Consider the following 19873-nt stretch of genomic DNA (forward strand, 5'->3'; position numbering starts at 1 on the left):
TTACTTTTTTTCCTTCTTTTTTTTTTAACACAATTTGTGAGATAGGAAGCATTTTACTAAAATCCCAGGAAAAAATTCTAAGAATTCAGTATAAGAAAAATTGGACAAATCAACATTGATAAAAAATAAATATGAAAAGCAAGTTTGACATGTTTCAATCCTAAATATACTCTGCTAGTGAAACTTGAAAATATGAATTACAAAAGAACAGACATTACAAATTAAATGATGAAACAATTAAATCTCAAGCAATATTGCACTATATTGGTAGGAAGCAGTAGTAGTGAAATGATTATTAAAGTAAATTTGATCGTAACTGTGGAGTAAATAATAAAGTAATTTGCAATTTATACACCATTTGAAAACATACTAATATTATTTTTAACTAATTATGATATTATTTATGACTTTAAACATGTACATGCATATATGAGCTAGCATATAAATGCAAACATATGTATTGTGTGGAACATTTCAATACATTATATTTATATTTATTTTATACTTAATAATATAGAAAAATAATACAATATAATATGAAAATATATTTACATTTAAAGCACATTTAAAGTTTTATAATAAAAGCAAAAAATATATATTTTTAAATAAATAAAAACAAAAAATCTTAAAATATTATATCAAATTTCCTTTTTTATTAGTAGTTACATATTAATTCAATTTATTTTCTATAATATTTAAAAATATATATAGATTTATTTTTTTGTTCCAGGACAGCAGAAACCTGAAGGCGCTCGATAGCTAGCGCTGTAGCAGGTGTGGTTTGCCGCTCGAGTGAATTTTAACACACGGTTTATAAACTGGCTGATCTGCCTCAGTGTGACACGGCGAGCGAGGGTCATCGCTGCAACCCAAACAAAGCGCATCTATCCCTGTAGCTCCTCAACAGCCACCAAAGCGGGTCCATGTTTACCCTGACTCTGTGCATTTGCCGCACAGTTGCTATGCCCAAATCCCAAAAGTATAAGGTTTGTCAATCTTGGGCCACTTCAGTTTAGGACTACCTGCCGCTACGCTTTTAAGATGCAGGTGTGTGTGTGTGTACGCAAGTGTTGGGGTGGTCGGTGGGGTACGGGGGTCAGGGATTACGATCACAGGAGTGAGACGCACAGGCCGAGTTGCGCTTTAACGCGGTTAGAGAAGGGCTGAGTAAACAGACATTGTTCTGCGCTTGCGGCTCCCACACTGAGCAGTGTGGCATTGTGATGGGTCTCAGAGGCAGAAGCGGTCCTTTATGGGGGAAAAACTTCTCTCACAGGGGGTCTGATCCCACCGTTGAAGTGTATGGTATATTGCTTTGGTACCTACTAGAAAAGCAGCCAATTCAATTGGGCAGACATAAGTAAGAAAAAAAAATGTCTGAATAGCAGAAAAACAAAAGGCCTTCTTTCGATGTAATTCGATATTCAATAAATATATATATACACACACACACAAATATATATATATATATATATATATATATATATATATACACACACACACACGCAAATATATATATATATATATATATATATATATATATATATATATATATATATATATATATATATATATATATATATACACATAAATATAAACAAACACACACACATATACATATATATATATATATATATATATATATATATATATATATATATATATAGAGAGAGAGAGAGAGAGAGAGAGAAAAATATGCAGGGAAGGAAAGAAAATACCAAGCACAGGCTTGAGAGGATCCAAAATAAATGAAACTAAATTTTTCAGCAGAGGATGCAGATTGCATTTATGAATTTGTGAGTCGTTCTTGCGAGACATCAAACGGCAATGGTCTGTGCAACCCTTTCTTGATTTGAATTATTAACTGTGTCGATGTGGCACACAAGCCACCCTACCATTATAGTGTAAATTAACAAACTTTTCAAAACTAAGGCAGAAGCCAAAGAAAGCCAGCAGCTTCTTGAAGAACGAGCTTTGATACGTCTCTGAGGAATACACTCTGCTTCAACAACACGTTGACAGTCAGGCTAAAAAAAAAAAAAAAGATGCCTGCTGATTTAATCTATTTCAGATCTAAATTAGTTCATTTTCTTGTATTTAAAGATGAAAACTAATCTTCAGACAGGTGTGAATCGGGTGACGTTGAGGGTGCTTTATTTAGAAAATCTATTATTTATTAATATATTTATTAAAAGATCTCTGTCTTTATTTAGCTTGAAGAATTGCAGGACGGTGGAGGCAGGCTGTTGTTGTTTATTCTAGTCGACACGCCATCATTTGGTACCCATATTAAAAACTCTATCTCTCTCTTTTACACACACACACACACACACACACACACACACACACACACACACACACACACACACACACACACACACACACACACACACACACACACACACACACACACACACACACACACACACACACACACACACACACGTAGGTGAATGGAAATAAGGCGGTGTGTTTTGTGTGAGCCTAACAGCACTGCGGCTGCTGCTCTACACCTTTCTCTCCCTTGCTTCTCTTTGATGTGCTCCTGAAAATGTCACCAGTCGTCAAGGCGTTTTTTTTCTCCAACTCTCTCTCTTTTTAGCGTGCATACGAGCGAGACAATTTGCTGTCGCTCACCCCCCTACCCAGAATGCCTACCGGTTTCTACTGCTATCTGGTAGCCAGCTTCCAGCCTCCGAGATGACCTTTCCAGCCTCTCTGTGTTATCCAACAGATGTGCTCTCTGAAAACAAACCACAGACAGAAAGAAAACAATGAGAGTGATTGAGAAGACTGGGACATTATTTACAGAGACATTTTCAACATAATAATAGGCACACTAAGACAAAAGGGTATAGACCACTTAAGTTTTAATTTAACTTATACATTGATTCAAGAGCGTCTAATTACGAGTTGAGTTTTCATAACAAATTGGACTGATCTTCGTGCAAATTCTAAAGCAAAAAAGGATGGAGCTCCAATCTAACACCTTTCCTTTCTTTTTAATTGAGACTTCCTTTTTGCAGTGGCTTTGTTCTGAAGGTGTTGCCAGATCTCATTAGCTCACATTTAGAACCAGGGCAAAGATTAGCATGGGAGGGATGGCTAATTGAGCTGCAATATATTTTCAAATGCTGCTTCAGATTACACAGTAACTGTTAGTCTTATAAATTCATGATATCATGATAGTTTCTCTACAGTGCAGTGTGGATGTTTTAGAGGTTACTCTAAATAATGCAAACCAATGATGCATGTAGACTTTTTCAAGGAAAACTTAGCACGCCCTGCTTTGAGTTGCAGATGTACAGTCAGAAGTCGATAAATGTAAGATGAAAATAGATACCATGGCCAGGAGACAGACAGACAGACGCAAATAATATTGTCGCACATTGTCAACAGCATTTACATGTACGTCAAATGAAGACTCGTCTTTTGATAACATAAAATAAAATCACACATCAAATACAGTAAAATAGAATAAATGTAAAATAACTGTTTTCTATTATAATATACAAATTATATATTTTTAAGTGTACTTTAAAATAGCAAAGCTGAATTTTCAGCAATTATTCTTCCAGTCTTCAGTGTCATTTCAGAAATCACTCTAATATGCAGATTTAAAGTATTAACACAGTTGAAAACTGTTTTTTTTTTGAAAGTGTGATACATTTTTTACAGTATTCTTTGATGAATATACATTTCCAAAGAAGCATTTATTTGAAATAGAAATCTTTTTAACATTATAAATGACTTTACTGTCACTTTTGACCAATTTGACGCATCCCTGCTGAATAGAAGTCATAAAAAAATCAAATACTGTCAAAAAAAAATCTTACTGACCTAAACTTTTGAACTGTAGTATATGCATGTGCACACACACTATACAGAACTCGAAATAATATTTTATGTAGAAAGAAATCTCATACATATATAAATATACAAGTGCTAAAAAATAACCTACAGTGGGGTCAAAAAGTTCACTTGGTTTTTCATTAATTCATTGTTTCCTTTTTTCTTAAAACCTGATCATGTGATCCAGCATAATTTGAGAATGATCCAAAGAGCATCTTGTGTTTCAATAGAAGAACATCAGTTCAGTGTCACAAATATATACTCAATTCATTACTGACTTAGAAATTGTTCAGGATCTGCAATGTCTCATTCATTTCACATCATACCAATACTTTGTTTAAAATTTGGCACAATCAACTTTCTTAAAACTTTGAAGTCTCAAATGTTTGAACCCCACTGTAGATACCGAAAACAGGGCTAAGAATCATCCACCACCCATTTTCTGATAAGCCATATCATTTATGACTGTGAACATTGCATTAGAACACTGCATTTCCATTTTTAAATACATAACAGAGAGAGGTAACTATATTTCAAAAAGGATGTTAACCTTTATTCCTATATACATGCACAGAAAGAATAAAGGCAAAGGGGAAAAAAAGAGAGAAACCAGTTTCCAGTTCTAGTTAAGCTGTCAAAATATGTAGCGGCTAATCACTCCAAGGAAATAAAAATGAAAAATAGACGACATTCCACTTTTCAAAGTTTGACAATCACAGAAGGGAGAGAGAGAAAAAACTGTCTGAACTTTTTTTTCTTCTCCTCCTCTCAGTTGACAGATGTCATTTAAAATAGCTGAAATACTTTTTAATAGTTTAAGGGATGGGGTGTTAGTGGGAGAGAGAGAGAGAGAGAGAGAGAGAGAGAGAGAGAGAGAGAGAGAGAGAGAGAGAGAAAGAAAGAGAGAGAGAGAGAGAGAGAGAGAGAGAGAGAGAGAGAGAGAGAGAGAGAGAGAGAGAGAGAGAGAGAGAGAGAGAGAAGAACGGGGGTGGGAGTGCGTATGGGGAAAAGGGAGCCATCTCTGCCTAATGAGCCCCTCTGGATCAGCTGAGATGGAGGGGACGTATTGACATGCACCGCTTAAACTAATACACCTAGACCAGGGATGTGCCCATGTGCCTGGAAGCACAAGGCAGCCGGGGATACTGACAGAGTAGCTCGCTCCCCCATCTTCAAAGAGCTCAAGTGATTAGTATGTTATCATTACCATTCGAAACGTGATTTCCTATTCCCTCTCGGCAAAGGTGACACGTCTCGGGGAGACGACCAGCAGACTTGCGCGCAGGAAAGCCACTTCAAAGCTTTTTCTTGAATTTCTCTCCCTCGCTCATTCTCACTCCCTCAGTCGGTCTATTTTCTGAGGGGTGGGGGGGCTGTTGATGTCTATTGTGCGAGTGTGCGGGGTGCGGGGGAATAAGGGTGACACACACCGAGGTAACAACGAAGGTGGCCACGTAGGTGCAGTGACAGCAACGACTTCCAGAAAATGTGAAAGAATCACCTTTCAAAACGAATTACCTCACTACTGCCAATTTGTTTTTGATAAAGGTCCGACGTGTGGATTCAAATGTATCCGCAAGGAGCTCTTTATGAGTAACAAAGCACGTTAGATACCAGCATATCAGTTCAGATATTTAAAAAAAAAATTAAGCCCTGGATGCATATACTCTCTTAGACCAAACTGGCCTGAATAAAAGAAAATCTCTTTTTTTCTTCATTTATTCACTATTAGAGTGGCATGACTGTCAAAATTGTCTCTCTTTTTTGGTCTTATGGAGTTCAACAGAAGCTTCTTTTAAAGAGGGCATGATAAATATTGGTGCGTCTGCGACCGCCTCTGTGCGCGCCCCTTCTCATTTGTGCCAAAGCATGTATGCCTTTTTATCTGACACCTACTTTTTCAACAAAGACGTTCTTAGATACTATAAACGAAGGATTTTTTGCCAATTTTTTTTTGCTTTTTTCTTTGTTCGCCATTTTTTTTTTACCTTTCGTGAAGAACCATACTTCAGTTGTAAGTTATTAACGTGGAACCCAGGAACAATGCGAATGCGACTCAAAAGAATTGTCTTCCCTTCTCTCCCCTTTTTTCAATATCAAACACGAGCGCTTACAATCGCAATTTTCAAAAGTTTTGATGATTCCTTATTATTTCAAATGGGGAGGGGGGGGGTGTAGAGTCAAAGTGAATAATGATGACAGCTATGATTCAGACTGACTATGTGATCTTCTCCGCCGTTTGTTTGGGACTTGTAAGAAAAGGAATTACAAGTGTCAAACAGCTGTGAATAAGGGTGCTAAATATTTAAACATGTTTTCCAGCTGAGGAAAAATACAGTTTTAAAAAGCAGGCTAAGTGTGTATAAGCTGCACAGGCTTTGATTCAAATTCAGTAAAATGGTGAACGGAAAGAAAAAAAAGTGATTTAAAAGCTACACAATTTGGGAGGAAAACAAGGTCGGTTTAACCCACTAAAGTTATCTTCAGACCCAAGGCTGAAAAAATACTATACTCCCATTTTGTTTGGTCACGTGGGGAAAACAATAACAAAAAAAGGGAGAAACACACAAGTCAAGGTAGCAAAGAATGGAGAACTGTGAGGGGCTGTAAATTATAAATGCAGGATGGTGGTGTGGCTCTACAAATGGGATTATTCAGCAAAAGAAAGTGAAGAAATCTAAACAATATACTGTTCATACAAACACAGGAGTCTACAAAGATCCTCCAAACCAGAGGCACTGCTGAATTTCTTCTCTTATGTGAGCTAAGAGGATTTTCTAGCATGACACTGCCTGCTCTGTATTGTTTACTTGAATTTTTCTGGTGTAGCTTGAGATGGGGAAGCATAAAGAAAACGATCAGCTACTTTAGATCATTATACTTGAATTTCTGTTGTTATTTTTTACAGTACATAACAGGATGACACATGCTTACAGTAGTAATGAATTAGTAAAATGATGCAAGTGTCATTTTATTTTCATAAGATGACAGAAGAGAAGATAAGGTTTTTCCCATCCATAAATATTTAATGCATCTTTGCCATTTCTTCAAGATAGAAAGGATCAGAAATTTGCATTGTAAATAGTGTTATCTTCAAAGATAAGCAATCATTTACTAAACAACATCTTTACAAAGGCAGGCAGAATCATGATGCACAGCTATCCAGTCCTCCACTGAGAGGGGGCTTCCTTTATGAATGGAGATCTTCAGATATTGCAGTCTGTGTGTGTCTGCATGTGTCTATGAATAGGGGAATCCCAAGTCCAAACAACAAAACACACACACAACCCTAGACAGGAGATGAAGATACCAGCAACCAAATGCACGTGCACACACACACACACACACACACACACACACACACACACACACACACAATTGAGACGACATCCTTTTTGCCGTAATCCACATACATGCTCACTTCCAAGTCGGATGAATGCTACAAATACAAAAAGATATTACAAATTGCCCCCTTATCTCAAACTAAAAGGCAGGCTATTGTATTCTCATCCGCTGAGTGGGGGAAACGTCTTTGGGCTGCTTCCTAACATTGCACAAAGAGAACTCCGCAGTTGGCTGCAAATTCACAATTCTGTTATATTTAGAGCCACGTGTGCTAATGAAATACCAGCAAAAGCCAAAAAAGACTGAAATATAGTTCATGTTGTAAATGACACAAAGTTTAGACGTTAAAAGAGGAGTTAAACAGATAAATAAGGTTTGGTATACCTGCTGTAAGTGAACAAATTACTCATTTTCGATAGTGATACATTGATTAATGATTGGTTGACTAATCTGTCTTAAGATGCTCTATAAAACATATTACAAAGATGATCTAAGCACAAATAGGAGAAATTAGCTCATAGCGTATCATTCTAAAGTTTGGGGTCAGTAATATTTTAATGTTTTTGAAAGAAGTCACGGTTATACTTTATTTTATCATTGTTACAGTGCAATTATATATTTAAGTACTGAGAAATATTAATTAAGTAAATGTACTTGCTGTAGGGTTAGGATTCGTTACATGTGTAACGTGTACATGTTATGTGTAACACGGACACTATAATACAAAGTGTTACCGAATTATCTTATGCTTACTAAAAAAAATTATTTAATCAAAAATACAGTAGAACCAGTAGTACTGTAATTTATCAGCACAATTTAAATGAGCCGTTTTCTATTTTAAAATGTTATTTATTCCTACAATGTCAATATTCTTTAGTTTTTCATGGTGATCTTAATTTGGTGCTCAATCATTTTTTTTTATTATTGTCAACATTGAAATCTCTTGTGCGGTTTCATTTTTGTTTATCTTTGATTTTGTTAATGTTTGATTAAATATTTTGTAGCATTATAAATCACTTTTGTTCAATTGAACGCATCTTTGCTGAATAAAAGTATCAATTTCTTTTAAATAACGTATTTTTAGCGTTTCATTTTTATGACTTAAGAAAAAAAACTTAGAATTTAACATAGATGCATCACCTTTGTGTTCAAAAACAGTGTAAAGAACAAATATTTTTTAACTTGACATTTAAAAAAAAATCAGTTTTTATGATGTAAAGTGCTCAAAACATCATCAGTAACAGCAAAATAAGATACAAAAATTACCATGCAAACTGCTTAACAGCTAAAACACAGAATTCTAATGAAAACACTGCTACTAAAAATATCAAAGTTTACAAAAAATCTTAAACTAGTCAACCTCACAAATCAACTAGTGTTGAAAAAATAGTTGACTATCCATCAATAAAAGAGAATAAACGCTTATCCAGATCTCCCCTCCCTTTTATTGCAACAGAATTCACATTGCATTTTTATATTGGGTGAATGTTTTGACAAGCTGATTAAATCTTTTAAGGTTTGGTGTGAAACAGCTTTGATTCAGTTCCTCATAGAGCAGCATGTAAAAAAATAAGCCTCATTTTCAGCTCAATCAAAAGAGACTTTAAAATCAGATTAGGTCTTTTTTTTTATTCTGACGAAGAGGGGGAAATGATTGGAGAATCCACGGGAAAAAGAGAGGACCAAAACGGGAAGGAAGAGCAGCACTTACCTCTTCACGTAACTTTATCAGCTGCCACATGAAGGCACAAAATAGAGGGAGGGAGAAAAAGAGAGGGAGGGAGAAAGAGAGTGAGAGAGATAGATAAAAAGCCGAGACATGGCAGGAAGCAGATCAGTCATGCGGCTGGGTACAGAATTAACCTTGACGATTTATCTGTTTGCATGTTTAGCATTTAGAAATCACAGACAAACACATTAAAAGAAGCTAAACACGAGACTCATGCCGACTTTTTTGAACAAACAAAGATCAAGTTCTCGTGCTGTCACATTAAACAAAGAGACTGGGAATGGATTTCTCAACTCACGACGTCTAAACTATCATCATCAAGGAAGAGGGGGAAAGAAACAGTCACATCACAGCACTTGATATGGCATAAGGGGGGAAAAAATACTAGTGTTTCAGCCGGTACAGTAGGATAATACAGATTGCGTACAGTAAGGATGGAAGCTTTGAGGATTTGGGTTCTTTAACAACAACTCTGCAGGATTCCTACTTGTGGGCTGAGAAACAGAAAGTGACACTAAGCAATGCTCTCTTTTTATTATTACGGGATGTGCCCATCACTTCTGACTCTCTATCAATGTCAAGTGTATTATGCATTAGGCCCAGAAGGGATGAATGTATACATAAACATAAAGCCAAGCGGTTGCATCTCATTTATGCCAATAACCTATCATTGAACAAAAGAAGAAATCCCATTCATGGGTTATTCATTTTTGATAAAAGGGAATCGCATATTAAAACTAGCAAAAGAGAGAATGCATGTCTTGCCGTGCACTTAGTGGCCCTTTAACGGTCTCTGAAAGAGGCTAACATAAATTAAACTTAAGTATATTAAGCATTTAAATCAGGTTTTCATTATAGCCTCTTTATTTAACACAAGCATTCTCTGCAAAAGGTGAGTTGCTTATCAGCAGCGCACAACATATTCAGAAGAGGAGGGGAAGGACAAGTTTCTTAATTTGTCAGCCGTTGCAGGTGATTTTTTAATCTCCATTTCTTGCCAGAGATTAAAGGTTAGCAGATCTAAGGGGAAGCTCTGGGCCATTATTAAAGGCCTCTCATCTCTTTTTGTGTGCACTGGTCATTTTGAATTTCGCTATTTTTAAATCATTCGCTATCATATCAGAAAAGAGACAGAACTTCATAAATTATAAACTTAATACCTGACTCAAAAGGCTGAATCTATAAGCGTTGATGTTAAACTGTGGAGGTGGCCGCTGCATGTCGGTTGCAGCAAAGCTATGGTTGCAGCTCAATTTGAAGCATGTCAGTAAATATGGGATGAGATGCTTCTGATCTAACAAAGCAACTTTTGCAAAAAAAATAATAACAAAAAACAACTAAAATAAAATAAATCATTTTTTATTATTTTATTTAATTAAAAAAAAGAATGATGACTTAAAAACATGGTGCAAAAAATAATTTAACTATAAATTGTACCCTATAAATTAAAAACAGTTAACCTGCATTGTTTTTTGCTTGTATGTTAATTGTACATTGTTAATTGGTTTAAAAGTGCTTTATAAATAAAAGAAAAATTAATGATATTACCTTACTTTAAAAATAAGTGTAAGCAAAAAAACAAAACAAAAAAAAAATTGTAAATATATATATATATATATATATAAATATTTGGGGTGTGCCAAAAGAATAAAGGGCAGAACCACAAAGAATATTCAACCAGAAACAAGAAATGCAGTGTCAAATTGCAGCTCCGAGCTGCCGATTTTTTAGGTAGCTTCCTTACGTCGCCTGCATTATTCAAAAGGCCAAAGTTTGTGAATACACTATAGAAGTAGCTATTTAGGTTCGCTGTGAGCTCACCCGAGCTAAACTCAACCCTGCAGACTGTCTCAATGAACACCAAACAAACCTTGTTCTATCATATTTGTGCTGCTTGGACGCTTGCGAGCCCTCGCCGAGGATTTACCAAAAGAATCAGGAAGATTTTAAGCTTGCTGTTGTTCTTTTCTCCCACGTTTTTTTCCTCTTTAAACCAAACCAGACAACCAGTCTGTTGCTTTACCTGAACTCGCAAGCATATTGTCGTCGAAGAAAAGCAGATTTTTTTTTTCCCGAAATTGTTTAATTATGCTATCATGAGTTCATTCCTTCGTTTTTTTTCTCATGTGGTTGTTATTCGAAACTGCACTGCTGCAATTTTTCTGTTATGATAATCAGCGGATTTTCAAACAAAGATTTTTTTTTTCCAATACAGAACTCGATACAAGTGGTAATCTGCTTCCTTTGTAGCCTGTAAAATCTGGTCCACGCCGGCTCAAACCTGCCCAATCTCTCGTGGCCATGCCTTCTGCTGTGTCTGAAATCGAAACTATTCCGCAGAGTATTCGCGTGCGAAAAAATGTGTGTGCGCTCTCACAAGTACGTGTGTGGTAAAAATGTGTGTGTTTCGGCTGGAAAGGGTAGGGGGAGGGATGTTGAAGAAAAAAGTGCAACGGTAGACCACCACATTATTAAAAAAAAGAGCGATAGCGCCAATTCGGTCTCTGTCCGCATACAGATAACGAATAAATGCCGAACTCTATTAAACCGTCCTTTAGCTATTATCGCCGGGCCAACACGCTATTTTCAGAACTTATGACGGCTCCCTATTTACTTAGCTATAAATCCTCGCCATGTAACGAACAGATTTGTGACTGGTAATGATCTGCTCAGCCAGGGCTATATGAAATGAGCCTGACCTCTTTTAGATCGTCAGGAATTAAATTGACCGACTCACCCCAGTAACCCAACCCCCCCCCCCCCCCCCCCCCCGTCCCTACATCTCTTCCCCTCCGCTCTATCGGTCCTGCCTCGCTCGATAAAAAACCCTGAAGTTCCGACCACTCCACTCACAGCAAGTCGTGTGTTAGCATACAGAGTTTAATTCAGTAAAAAAAAAAAAGGAAATTAAGTTAATTCAACACCTGAGGTTTGATCAGGAAGAAAACTGGTTCTTCTTCTACCGTTAAGGAAATGTTTATGCATATTTAAAATGCATGTGTAAAACTGATACAGAATATAAATTAATATGAGATCATATTTTCCTATTCCATGGTAAATGGGATAAAACATTTATACATATTACTCTATTGGAAGTTTTTTTTAATGATACAAAATAATACAAATAAATGTGTAATGTATAATATTATATGATTAATAATATATAAGAACATATGCACAAACACACATATATTTGTTTGTACAACAATTACAAATAAATTGAAATATTTATATATACACATAGTTCATCCTTCATGCCCTCTTGTGCTTATTGTTTGAGTCTTTGTGTGAAAAGAGGATTTGGATAGTGTAGGTGACACAGAGTGGGGAGCTTGACTGTGTTTAAGGTAATAAATATAACAACATCCAAAAGCACTTCATCCATTTACTAGATCAATGGCTGCAATCTAACATAAACCATATCTCTTGTTATTGTCTCTAATGTCTTGTTATTAGGCAAATTATCTTTAAGTGTTAAGAGAATCGCTAATATGAAAAGGAATAAACAACTTCAGGAACTGAAATATAATCCTTTTAAACTATTGTCCTATTGTTCAAACGCCACTAAAGTGAATAAAGTATGAAAGCCTGCATCTTAAAAATCCATATCAAATAAGCTATTGTGCCTTCCATGACAATTCATAATTATTTTTGATAAAAGAAGCTGTCATTGAATGCAGTTTGAATAACAACTCAAGTAATATGATTTGTCATAAACTGATTTTATGAAAGCAAGAAGGGAGTTAATAAAAAAAGAAAAGAAAAGGCGAGTTATAATGTTCTTTTCTTTGGCAAGAATTTGATAAAACCATCAATGTCTAGCTGTGGGTTTGACAGCTTGAGGGACACTTCTACTATTAACTTCGTATGAAGTGTCACACTCATTTTTTGTGTCCCACTAATTTGGTGAGAATATGCATATCAATTACCCATCACGGCTAACGCTACATATGTTTGTAAGATGTGTGGAGCAAAGGTCATCTGTGAAATGCTAATAAGTGGGGAAAGACAAAAAAAACAACTTTAGCAGTTACGGATGATGAGTGTCTGTATGTTTGTGGATTGGGGTCTGTGTTGACATGTGGCACATTCGATAAATATAGCAGGATAATTAAATGCAGTAATTATTCAAAGTATCTTATTGTGGGGTCCTTTTTTTTAAAAAACTGTGTAGGTGATAAAATTGTATCCTAAATGTTAAATACACACTTTAATGTATATGTAAAGTATAATGTGTGTATATATATATATATATATATATATATATATATATATATATATATATATATATGTATATGTATATTATATATATGTATATATATATATATATATATATATATATATATATATATATATATATATATATATATATATATATATATATATATATATATATATATATATATATATATATACACACACACACACATTATACGAGTGCTCAGGAAAAAATTAAGACCACTTATTATGTATATATATATATATATATATATATATATATATATATATATATATATATATATATATATATATATTTATATATAAAATATATATATGTACATTCTAACAACTAACTTTCTGCTAATATTCTAACACTTGTGTGAAATAATACCAACCATCATTCCGTTTTTATTTACATAGTTTTTCCACACCCTCTGTTTAAGGATTTTTTTTTTTTAGAAGAAGAATAAGGACTTGGGCGGATGGTGAACAGCTGGGAGAAAGTGGGAATTTACCCCAATCTGGTGCTGCCCAGACGCTGGTTGGTGCCTAAAGCCCATTCAGCATTGGGCAGCTTTGCATTAAACAGTGTTGCTTCTGCATGACTGGGTGCCAATGCCTGCCTCTCTCTGCCCCTCATGGCCCTGACCCGTCCTCACCCCGAGCAGCCACCCACACTGGGAAAGCACAGCCCCTGATTAACACCATACCTGACTCTCCGAGGAGCTCGCATCATCCCCCAGGAGCTCGTTCCGCACCTCATCACTGTAGGCAATACGTGACCTTTTCTGCAATGGAAAGAGGTTGAGAGAGAGGAAAGAGAGAAAGTGAAGAGACAGAGAAGGAAAAAGAAGAGGGGTAAGGGGAGAAAGACAGAAAAAAACAAGCTTTAGTTCATTTGACATGAACAAAAAAAATCACACATTTCTAAAGCACGAGAGCCCCCTGTTGGATCAACAAATGAAACAAAAATACTTACACCAGGTGATATACTGGAGCGAGTGTGTGCATGTTGAGAAGAGAGCGGAAGAGTGTGTGTGTGTGTGTGTGTGTGTGTGTGTGTGTGTGTGTGTGTGTGTGTGTGTGTGTGTGTGTGTGTTTGTGTGTGTATAATCTAGTTCTTGTAGACACTGTGGCTTGAGTGAACCAGAGCCCTCGGATACAATAGCAAAAGCCCCCCTTTCACTTAAATAAATAAAAAGTGTAGAATAGCGGACCGTAGTACAAGTCAGAGGCAGGGAGCGTATTAGGAAAGTATCAGTTGTCAGAGGGAAATGTGTTCTGGGGGCTGTCACTGCTGTCAGTCCTGTTCTCTGGCAGACCCTGTGATAATACCAAGCCAGGGAGCTAGACAGAGAATAATTCATCACCCAGGTCGACGCGATTGGCGTGCCATCAGATTTGGGCTCGTTCCCCCGTCTCTCCTCCGCTACGCAGTTGGGAGAAAGAATGCCGTGTCCAAAAAAGAAAACACACACACACACATACACACTCAACACTTCAGAGCGTGCCACCTCCGATTCAGCAAGCGCAGAAGCAGAGTATGGCATGTTTACAAACACACCCGACCTCTTCAAATACCCTCCAAACTAAACACACACTGGTGGTGCGAAGGGGGAAAAAAAACACACTGAGATGGCGTTTACCAAGAGCCCTTTGCTTCCCTCTGTTCGCTCTTCCTGCAGGCTGGCACTCTTCGGGAGGATGAGAGAAGGGAAAGGTGCAGGCGAGCCACAGGGAAACTAAACAGCAAAATAACTGCTATCCAAGAACTGCATTTTGTGATGCAATGCTGTGTCACAATTTCTTGCAGAGGATGCGGTCAAATCCTAGAGGATATGACATGAAAATATATGGGAAAAAAAAGTTTAGTGAGTTTTATCGGACTCAACAATTTCTGAACATTTGCACTTTTGAAAATGATGAATTTGCACCATGCTAAATTTTCCAAACCGAATGAACATTTTTAATAAACACACGTAGATAATATAAAGCAGAAGTGAAAAAACTTTCTAGTAAGGAAGCGAGGGAAGTGAAGCCGACAGATCTTTTGCTTCTAAAAGTGGAGTTTGTTTAGTGAGTTTTATCAGGGTCTAATCAGGGAAAATGTGCAATGAATTTGCACCACTCTTAATTTTTGAAAATGAATGTAGCACTCACAGTAATATTTTGATCAAACATTAGTAGTCAATATAAAGCAAAAATGAAGGAATTTCGATTTCTAAAAAGGAAGCGAGGGAAGGGAAACTGACAGATCATTTGGTTTCAAAATATATACGTGTCATTTCTCGTGTGTCACTTCTGATTTAACCGATCAGCAATCGTTTGCATTTGTTTGCACATTATTTCACAAACGAGCACCACAAACAAAGCGCATCTTCTGACGAGGAAAAACAAAACAACACACCCACATGTTCCATCTTAGTCGAGTTTCATCTTAAAGAACAGCAGAGGAACTTTGGGGAATGTCGGCATGTTCATAATTGAAAACGGAAGCCTTGGAGATGCCTTCATTTGAATGCACACACTATCGTCTTCAAACCCTATTTTTGTTTCATTCTTCTTCTTCTAAATCGCTGTTTGTTGTAGCTGAGAGCATCAACCACTTTCACGATGTAACCTTTGAGTGCTTCTCGCACAAAAAGAATGGCAAATGCAGCCTTAAGTCTTCGAAGGGGAAAACTAGTCATAGAAACAAAGCGAGACGCCTCTCCCAGCCCGTTTACACCATTTTGCAACTCCCCCTGCAGTAAAACAAGCCTCACACTGATTATTCTCCCTTCATCTGCTGCTATAGCACAGCAGCTGGGCAATATTGACTGCTTAACCCTAGGAAATACTTTGATTGGTACTTTGCATTGGATCTGAGCCGAGTTATAGGTTATTAGAATTATTTATTTTCCTACTTACTTATCTCCTATATGCCATGCATTAATAAAGTGGAGCTATTTATTTAGATCACTGGGGTATTGCATATTTAATCATGACCCACAATGACCTAAAATGGATTGGAATGATATGAAAGTTTTAAAAAATTAAGTTCTTGCTTTTTAAAAAATAAAAAAGAAGAAATAATCAATGGATTTTACAGTTCATACATATTGCATGGTTCAGCTGGAGCACTCAAATATAAAACCTGCACTAAAACATTAAAAAAAAAAAAAACAGAGAGAAGGCTTTGTAATCGGAAGAATGAAGATACCTTATTGCTACAGAAAAAAAGGCAAAATCTTTTTTAAATCTGCTTGAAAGGTCTATCTCTTGTCACTTGTTTTAATCTTGGGTGAAGAATTTGCTTCTATTCCCGGAAGCATAGGGAAAAAGTACAAAGATCCGTCTTAACTTTATGCAAAGTGGTCTGACTGCCTTTTAGAACAGACATGTCTCATCAAACCAGAGACGAGGGTTTTTGTGTCCTGTCAAAAACGCGTGTTAAAAGTCTGTTGACATGATGCACAATGCAAAAAAAACAATTGCATATGCATCCTGCATGCTAAATATTTATATCAGCTATAAACATTATCATATATTGTCTGTAAAATGAGAATAATACGAACAAAACTGCAGCAGATTAAACTTAAATGTATTATTACATAAATAGAAAATATCTTATTTACACCATCCCAAAAAAATTGGATTCTGTAGTAAATATTATGATTAATTAAAAAGAATAAACAATCGTAACCTTTTGTTCTAAGGGCAAGAAAAAGTAAGGTAATGAAACATCTTTTAGAAATAATTACCCTCAAATATCTTATTATAAATCAACTGCTATCTGCTATTGTTCATCATTATTATTGCATTATTTTTTCACCACACTGCACACTGACAGCAAACGGCATCACAAGGACGCAAATAATAATGAAACCTGAACTGCAGCAAAAGTAAACAGTTCATTAGATAGGCATTAAAAGGCATAAAAATACCCAGGGGCAGAGTTTAATGAGAGGCCCTGAAGTGACACTGCCAAAGCTTTTTCTTCCACTTTTCCACTCGGAAACCACACGGCTGGTGGCAAACCGTGAAGAGTAATTAATGATATTTAATTTATAAAGTGTGTTTCATTAAGTATTTCTCACCAGTGGGAAAATGTCTGGCCAGTTCTGATTTCGAGTTAATGGGACTTTAGTCAAACACAATGTGGCTGCCTCAAATTGCCATTTAACCTTTTCTTTCTGCAGCTAATAATCTGCTGAAAATGTTTAAGGGGAATTGACGATTCAAGTTTGTGTGTGTGTGGGGGGGGGGGGGGGGTGAAAAATATTCACCTCATACTGCTGATTTGTGTAACAGAAAAAATCTATTCTATAAAGCAGATAAGAAAAAGACTGACTAACAACGATTGGCATTTAATATATAGAAATATTTAATGTGACCATTATTAAGGCATTGTGCACATGCATCATGTGTTTTGTGTGGTTAAGCTGTGTTCAGCAAGAGCGGTCAAAGCGCCATGTGTTTTTACGAGTGCATCTGGTCTAGAGTAAAGTGCTAGTGGTTGAAGAAAGCAAAGACCTTTTCAAGCAGGCTCTAGTATCACAACAGTCTTAAATAATGCATCTCATCCTAGCAGGGGTCTAACACCATCCGCAAGCAGAAAGAATACTATTCACACATGCACAATTGTACACACATTGTACAATTAAGAGAGCAGTCTTTTTTGTGCACTTGATACAATATCAGATAAAGGCACAAAGTAATGACGGTCGCAGGAGGGTCTTTATGCCTCTGTGATTTATTTTTTAGTCTTTGGTAACATCAAATGTGTCGAACGAGTGATAGATGGACAGATGCGTTTGGTTTTGCGTGCGTCAGTGTGACATTTACGTTAGCCGCTTGTGGTTAAAAAAAAAAATTTGCAGGAGCTGTGCACAACACATGGACTGATATCAGCATGGTGTCTCTCATTAGCACACTGGTTACTGGTGTGTGCCTTTAATTCACTGAGCATTGTGAATGATACAAAAAAAACTAACCATGAAAAAAAAAAACAGGAACAAATGGAGGCCACGGAGATTACGATCACATGAATATGGTATGTGATATACTAATGCAGAGTGAAATATTGCTCTTTGAACTTCAAATTTAAAAGAAATCTTACTTTTAAATAATATGTATTATTATAATTTATAATATAGCTTAATTATAAATATAAAATGAATCATTATAAAATGTAACATTTTTAACAAAATAAAAATCACATGAATATGCTATTGTGAAACTAACATAGAGCGAAATGTTGCTTAATTTAGAAAAAGGAAATAACTATAATTGATAGTATAATTATAATTTATAAATTAAATAGAATAAAATAATTATATAAAATAAATTATAATTCTAATGTATTTTAGGATCAATTATATTTATTATACATAATAATTATAATATGAATAATTAATATTTGTATAAATAATTTGATAATATGGTAACATTTATTTGATATATTATGATTATTATTATAAATTATTATTATTATTTATTTTAAATTTAAATGTTTAATATTCGTAAAATGTTATATAACAAATTAGTGTACTTAAATACACATACAATTACTAATTCAAAAAACTATACAACTCTCATTTGTGTTGTTTAAAATAAAACTAAATACTAAAAAAAATATGATAAATAAATATAATTTTTAATAAATAAATAAAAAATTATGCCAAAAAACTGTCAGAAAAAGTTCCTAAATAATAATATAAATAATGATAAAATAAGCCGTGGATATTTCTGTCAATGTCATGTTCGAAACACTAAGTGCAGTCAATAAACCTAACGACTCTGCCCACATACAGAGAGCGAGGGAAAAAACGATTGCAAGTGAACTCCCAACAAAAGAGCAAATTCAAGCTGCTTTGATTGAAGAAACAGCATATACTTCTTGAAGGCCGGGGAGTCGCTGTGAATGGTTATTTCTTTAAGGCATAAGCGCCGATTAAACCCAATATTAAAATATGGAAGCAGTTCTAATGAAAAATCAAAGCCCGTTTCTCTGGCAGCCGAGCTTTTTCTCACATTAATGCTGGGTTGGGAGCAGGGCCGATGCGGGCACTCGTAGAGCAGACCCCGGCTAGGCAAGAGTGGAGAAATCAATAGAGAAGAGCCGGTGGGGAGGGAGACTGCCAGAGCTGGCAGGGCCGGGCCGGCTCCCATCACAGCACTCTCCTCTGGCGTGCAGTGGGGAATGAAACGGGCCTCCCTGGGTCAGCACCAGAGAAAAGGTGAGATTAGAGGAAATGGAGGAGGGATTTCTGAGGCACAAGATACCTGGCGAGCCAGGGACCAATCGCCCATTAGCCTGTGGCTACCTACATATGGTTCACTGAACCCTGCACAGAAAATAACTTCTGTTTTTTTCTTGTCTTTCTTCACCTCCCCCGGTCCATCTTTCTTTCCTCGTCTAACTCTCTCCTTCTGGAAAAAAGTGATGTTTTTTTTTTTTTTATTCTGACCCAAGTTCATGCCATATTTAGCATCTGATGTCTGTTGTGAGTGTTTCTTCTAAGAACACTCCGATGCAACCAGTCATAAAGAAAGTTGAGCTTATATGGTATTATTGTGTGTGAATACACACGGGAATGAATGGCTACACGTTGAATAACGTCTCGCGCGGTCTCTCCTCTTCTCCTCGCAACGCGACTATTGTCTGGGATGAATGCTCAAGTCATTAGCATAAAAATACCCAAACACACACAGCAGCTTAACCACATCATTAATTCTATACAT

General features: G+C 36.0%; 1 protein-coding gene across 4 annotated transcripts in view; it reads right to left on the reverse strand.

Moving 5' to 3' along the window:
* The window catches only part of vti1a (vesicle transport through interaction with t-SNAREs 1A), a 164309-nt gene that overhangs the window by 120165 nt on the left and 24271 nt on the right, over window positions 1-19873 (reverse strand). For 2 of the 4 annotated variants that reach the window (XM_067430527.1, XM_067430525.1), the window contains exons 4-6: window positions 13858-13935; window positions 8909-8929; window positions 2659-2743 (exon numbers count right to left, since the gene is read on the reverse strand). In XM_067430527.1, coding sequence (XP_067286628.1) covers window positions 2659-2743; window positions 8909-8929; window positions 13858-13935 — 184 coding nt within the window. The remainder of the gene's footprint in view (window positions 1-2658; window positions 2744-8908; window positions 8930-13857; window positions 13936-19873) is intronic. The other 2 variants (XM_067430528.1, XM_067430526.1) reach the window with 1 other exon arrangement.

This window comes from Pseudorasbora parva, chromosome 21 (assembly GCF_024679245.1).
Source record: "Pseudorasbora parva isolate DD20220531a chromosome 21, ASM2467924v1, whole genome shotgun sequence".
Classification (NCBI taxonomy): domain Eukaryota; kingdom Metazoa; phylum Chordata; class Actinopteri; order Cypriniformes; family Gobionidae; genus Pseudorasbora; species Pseudorasbora parva.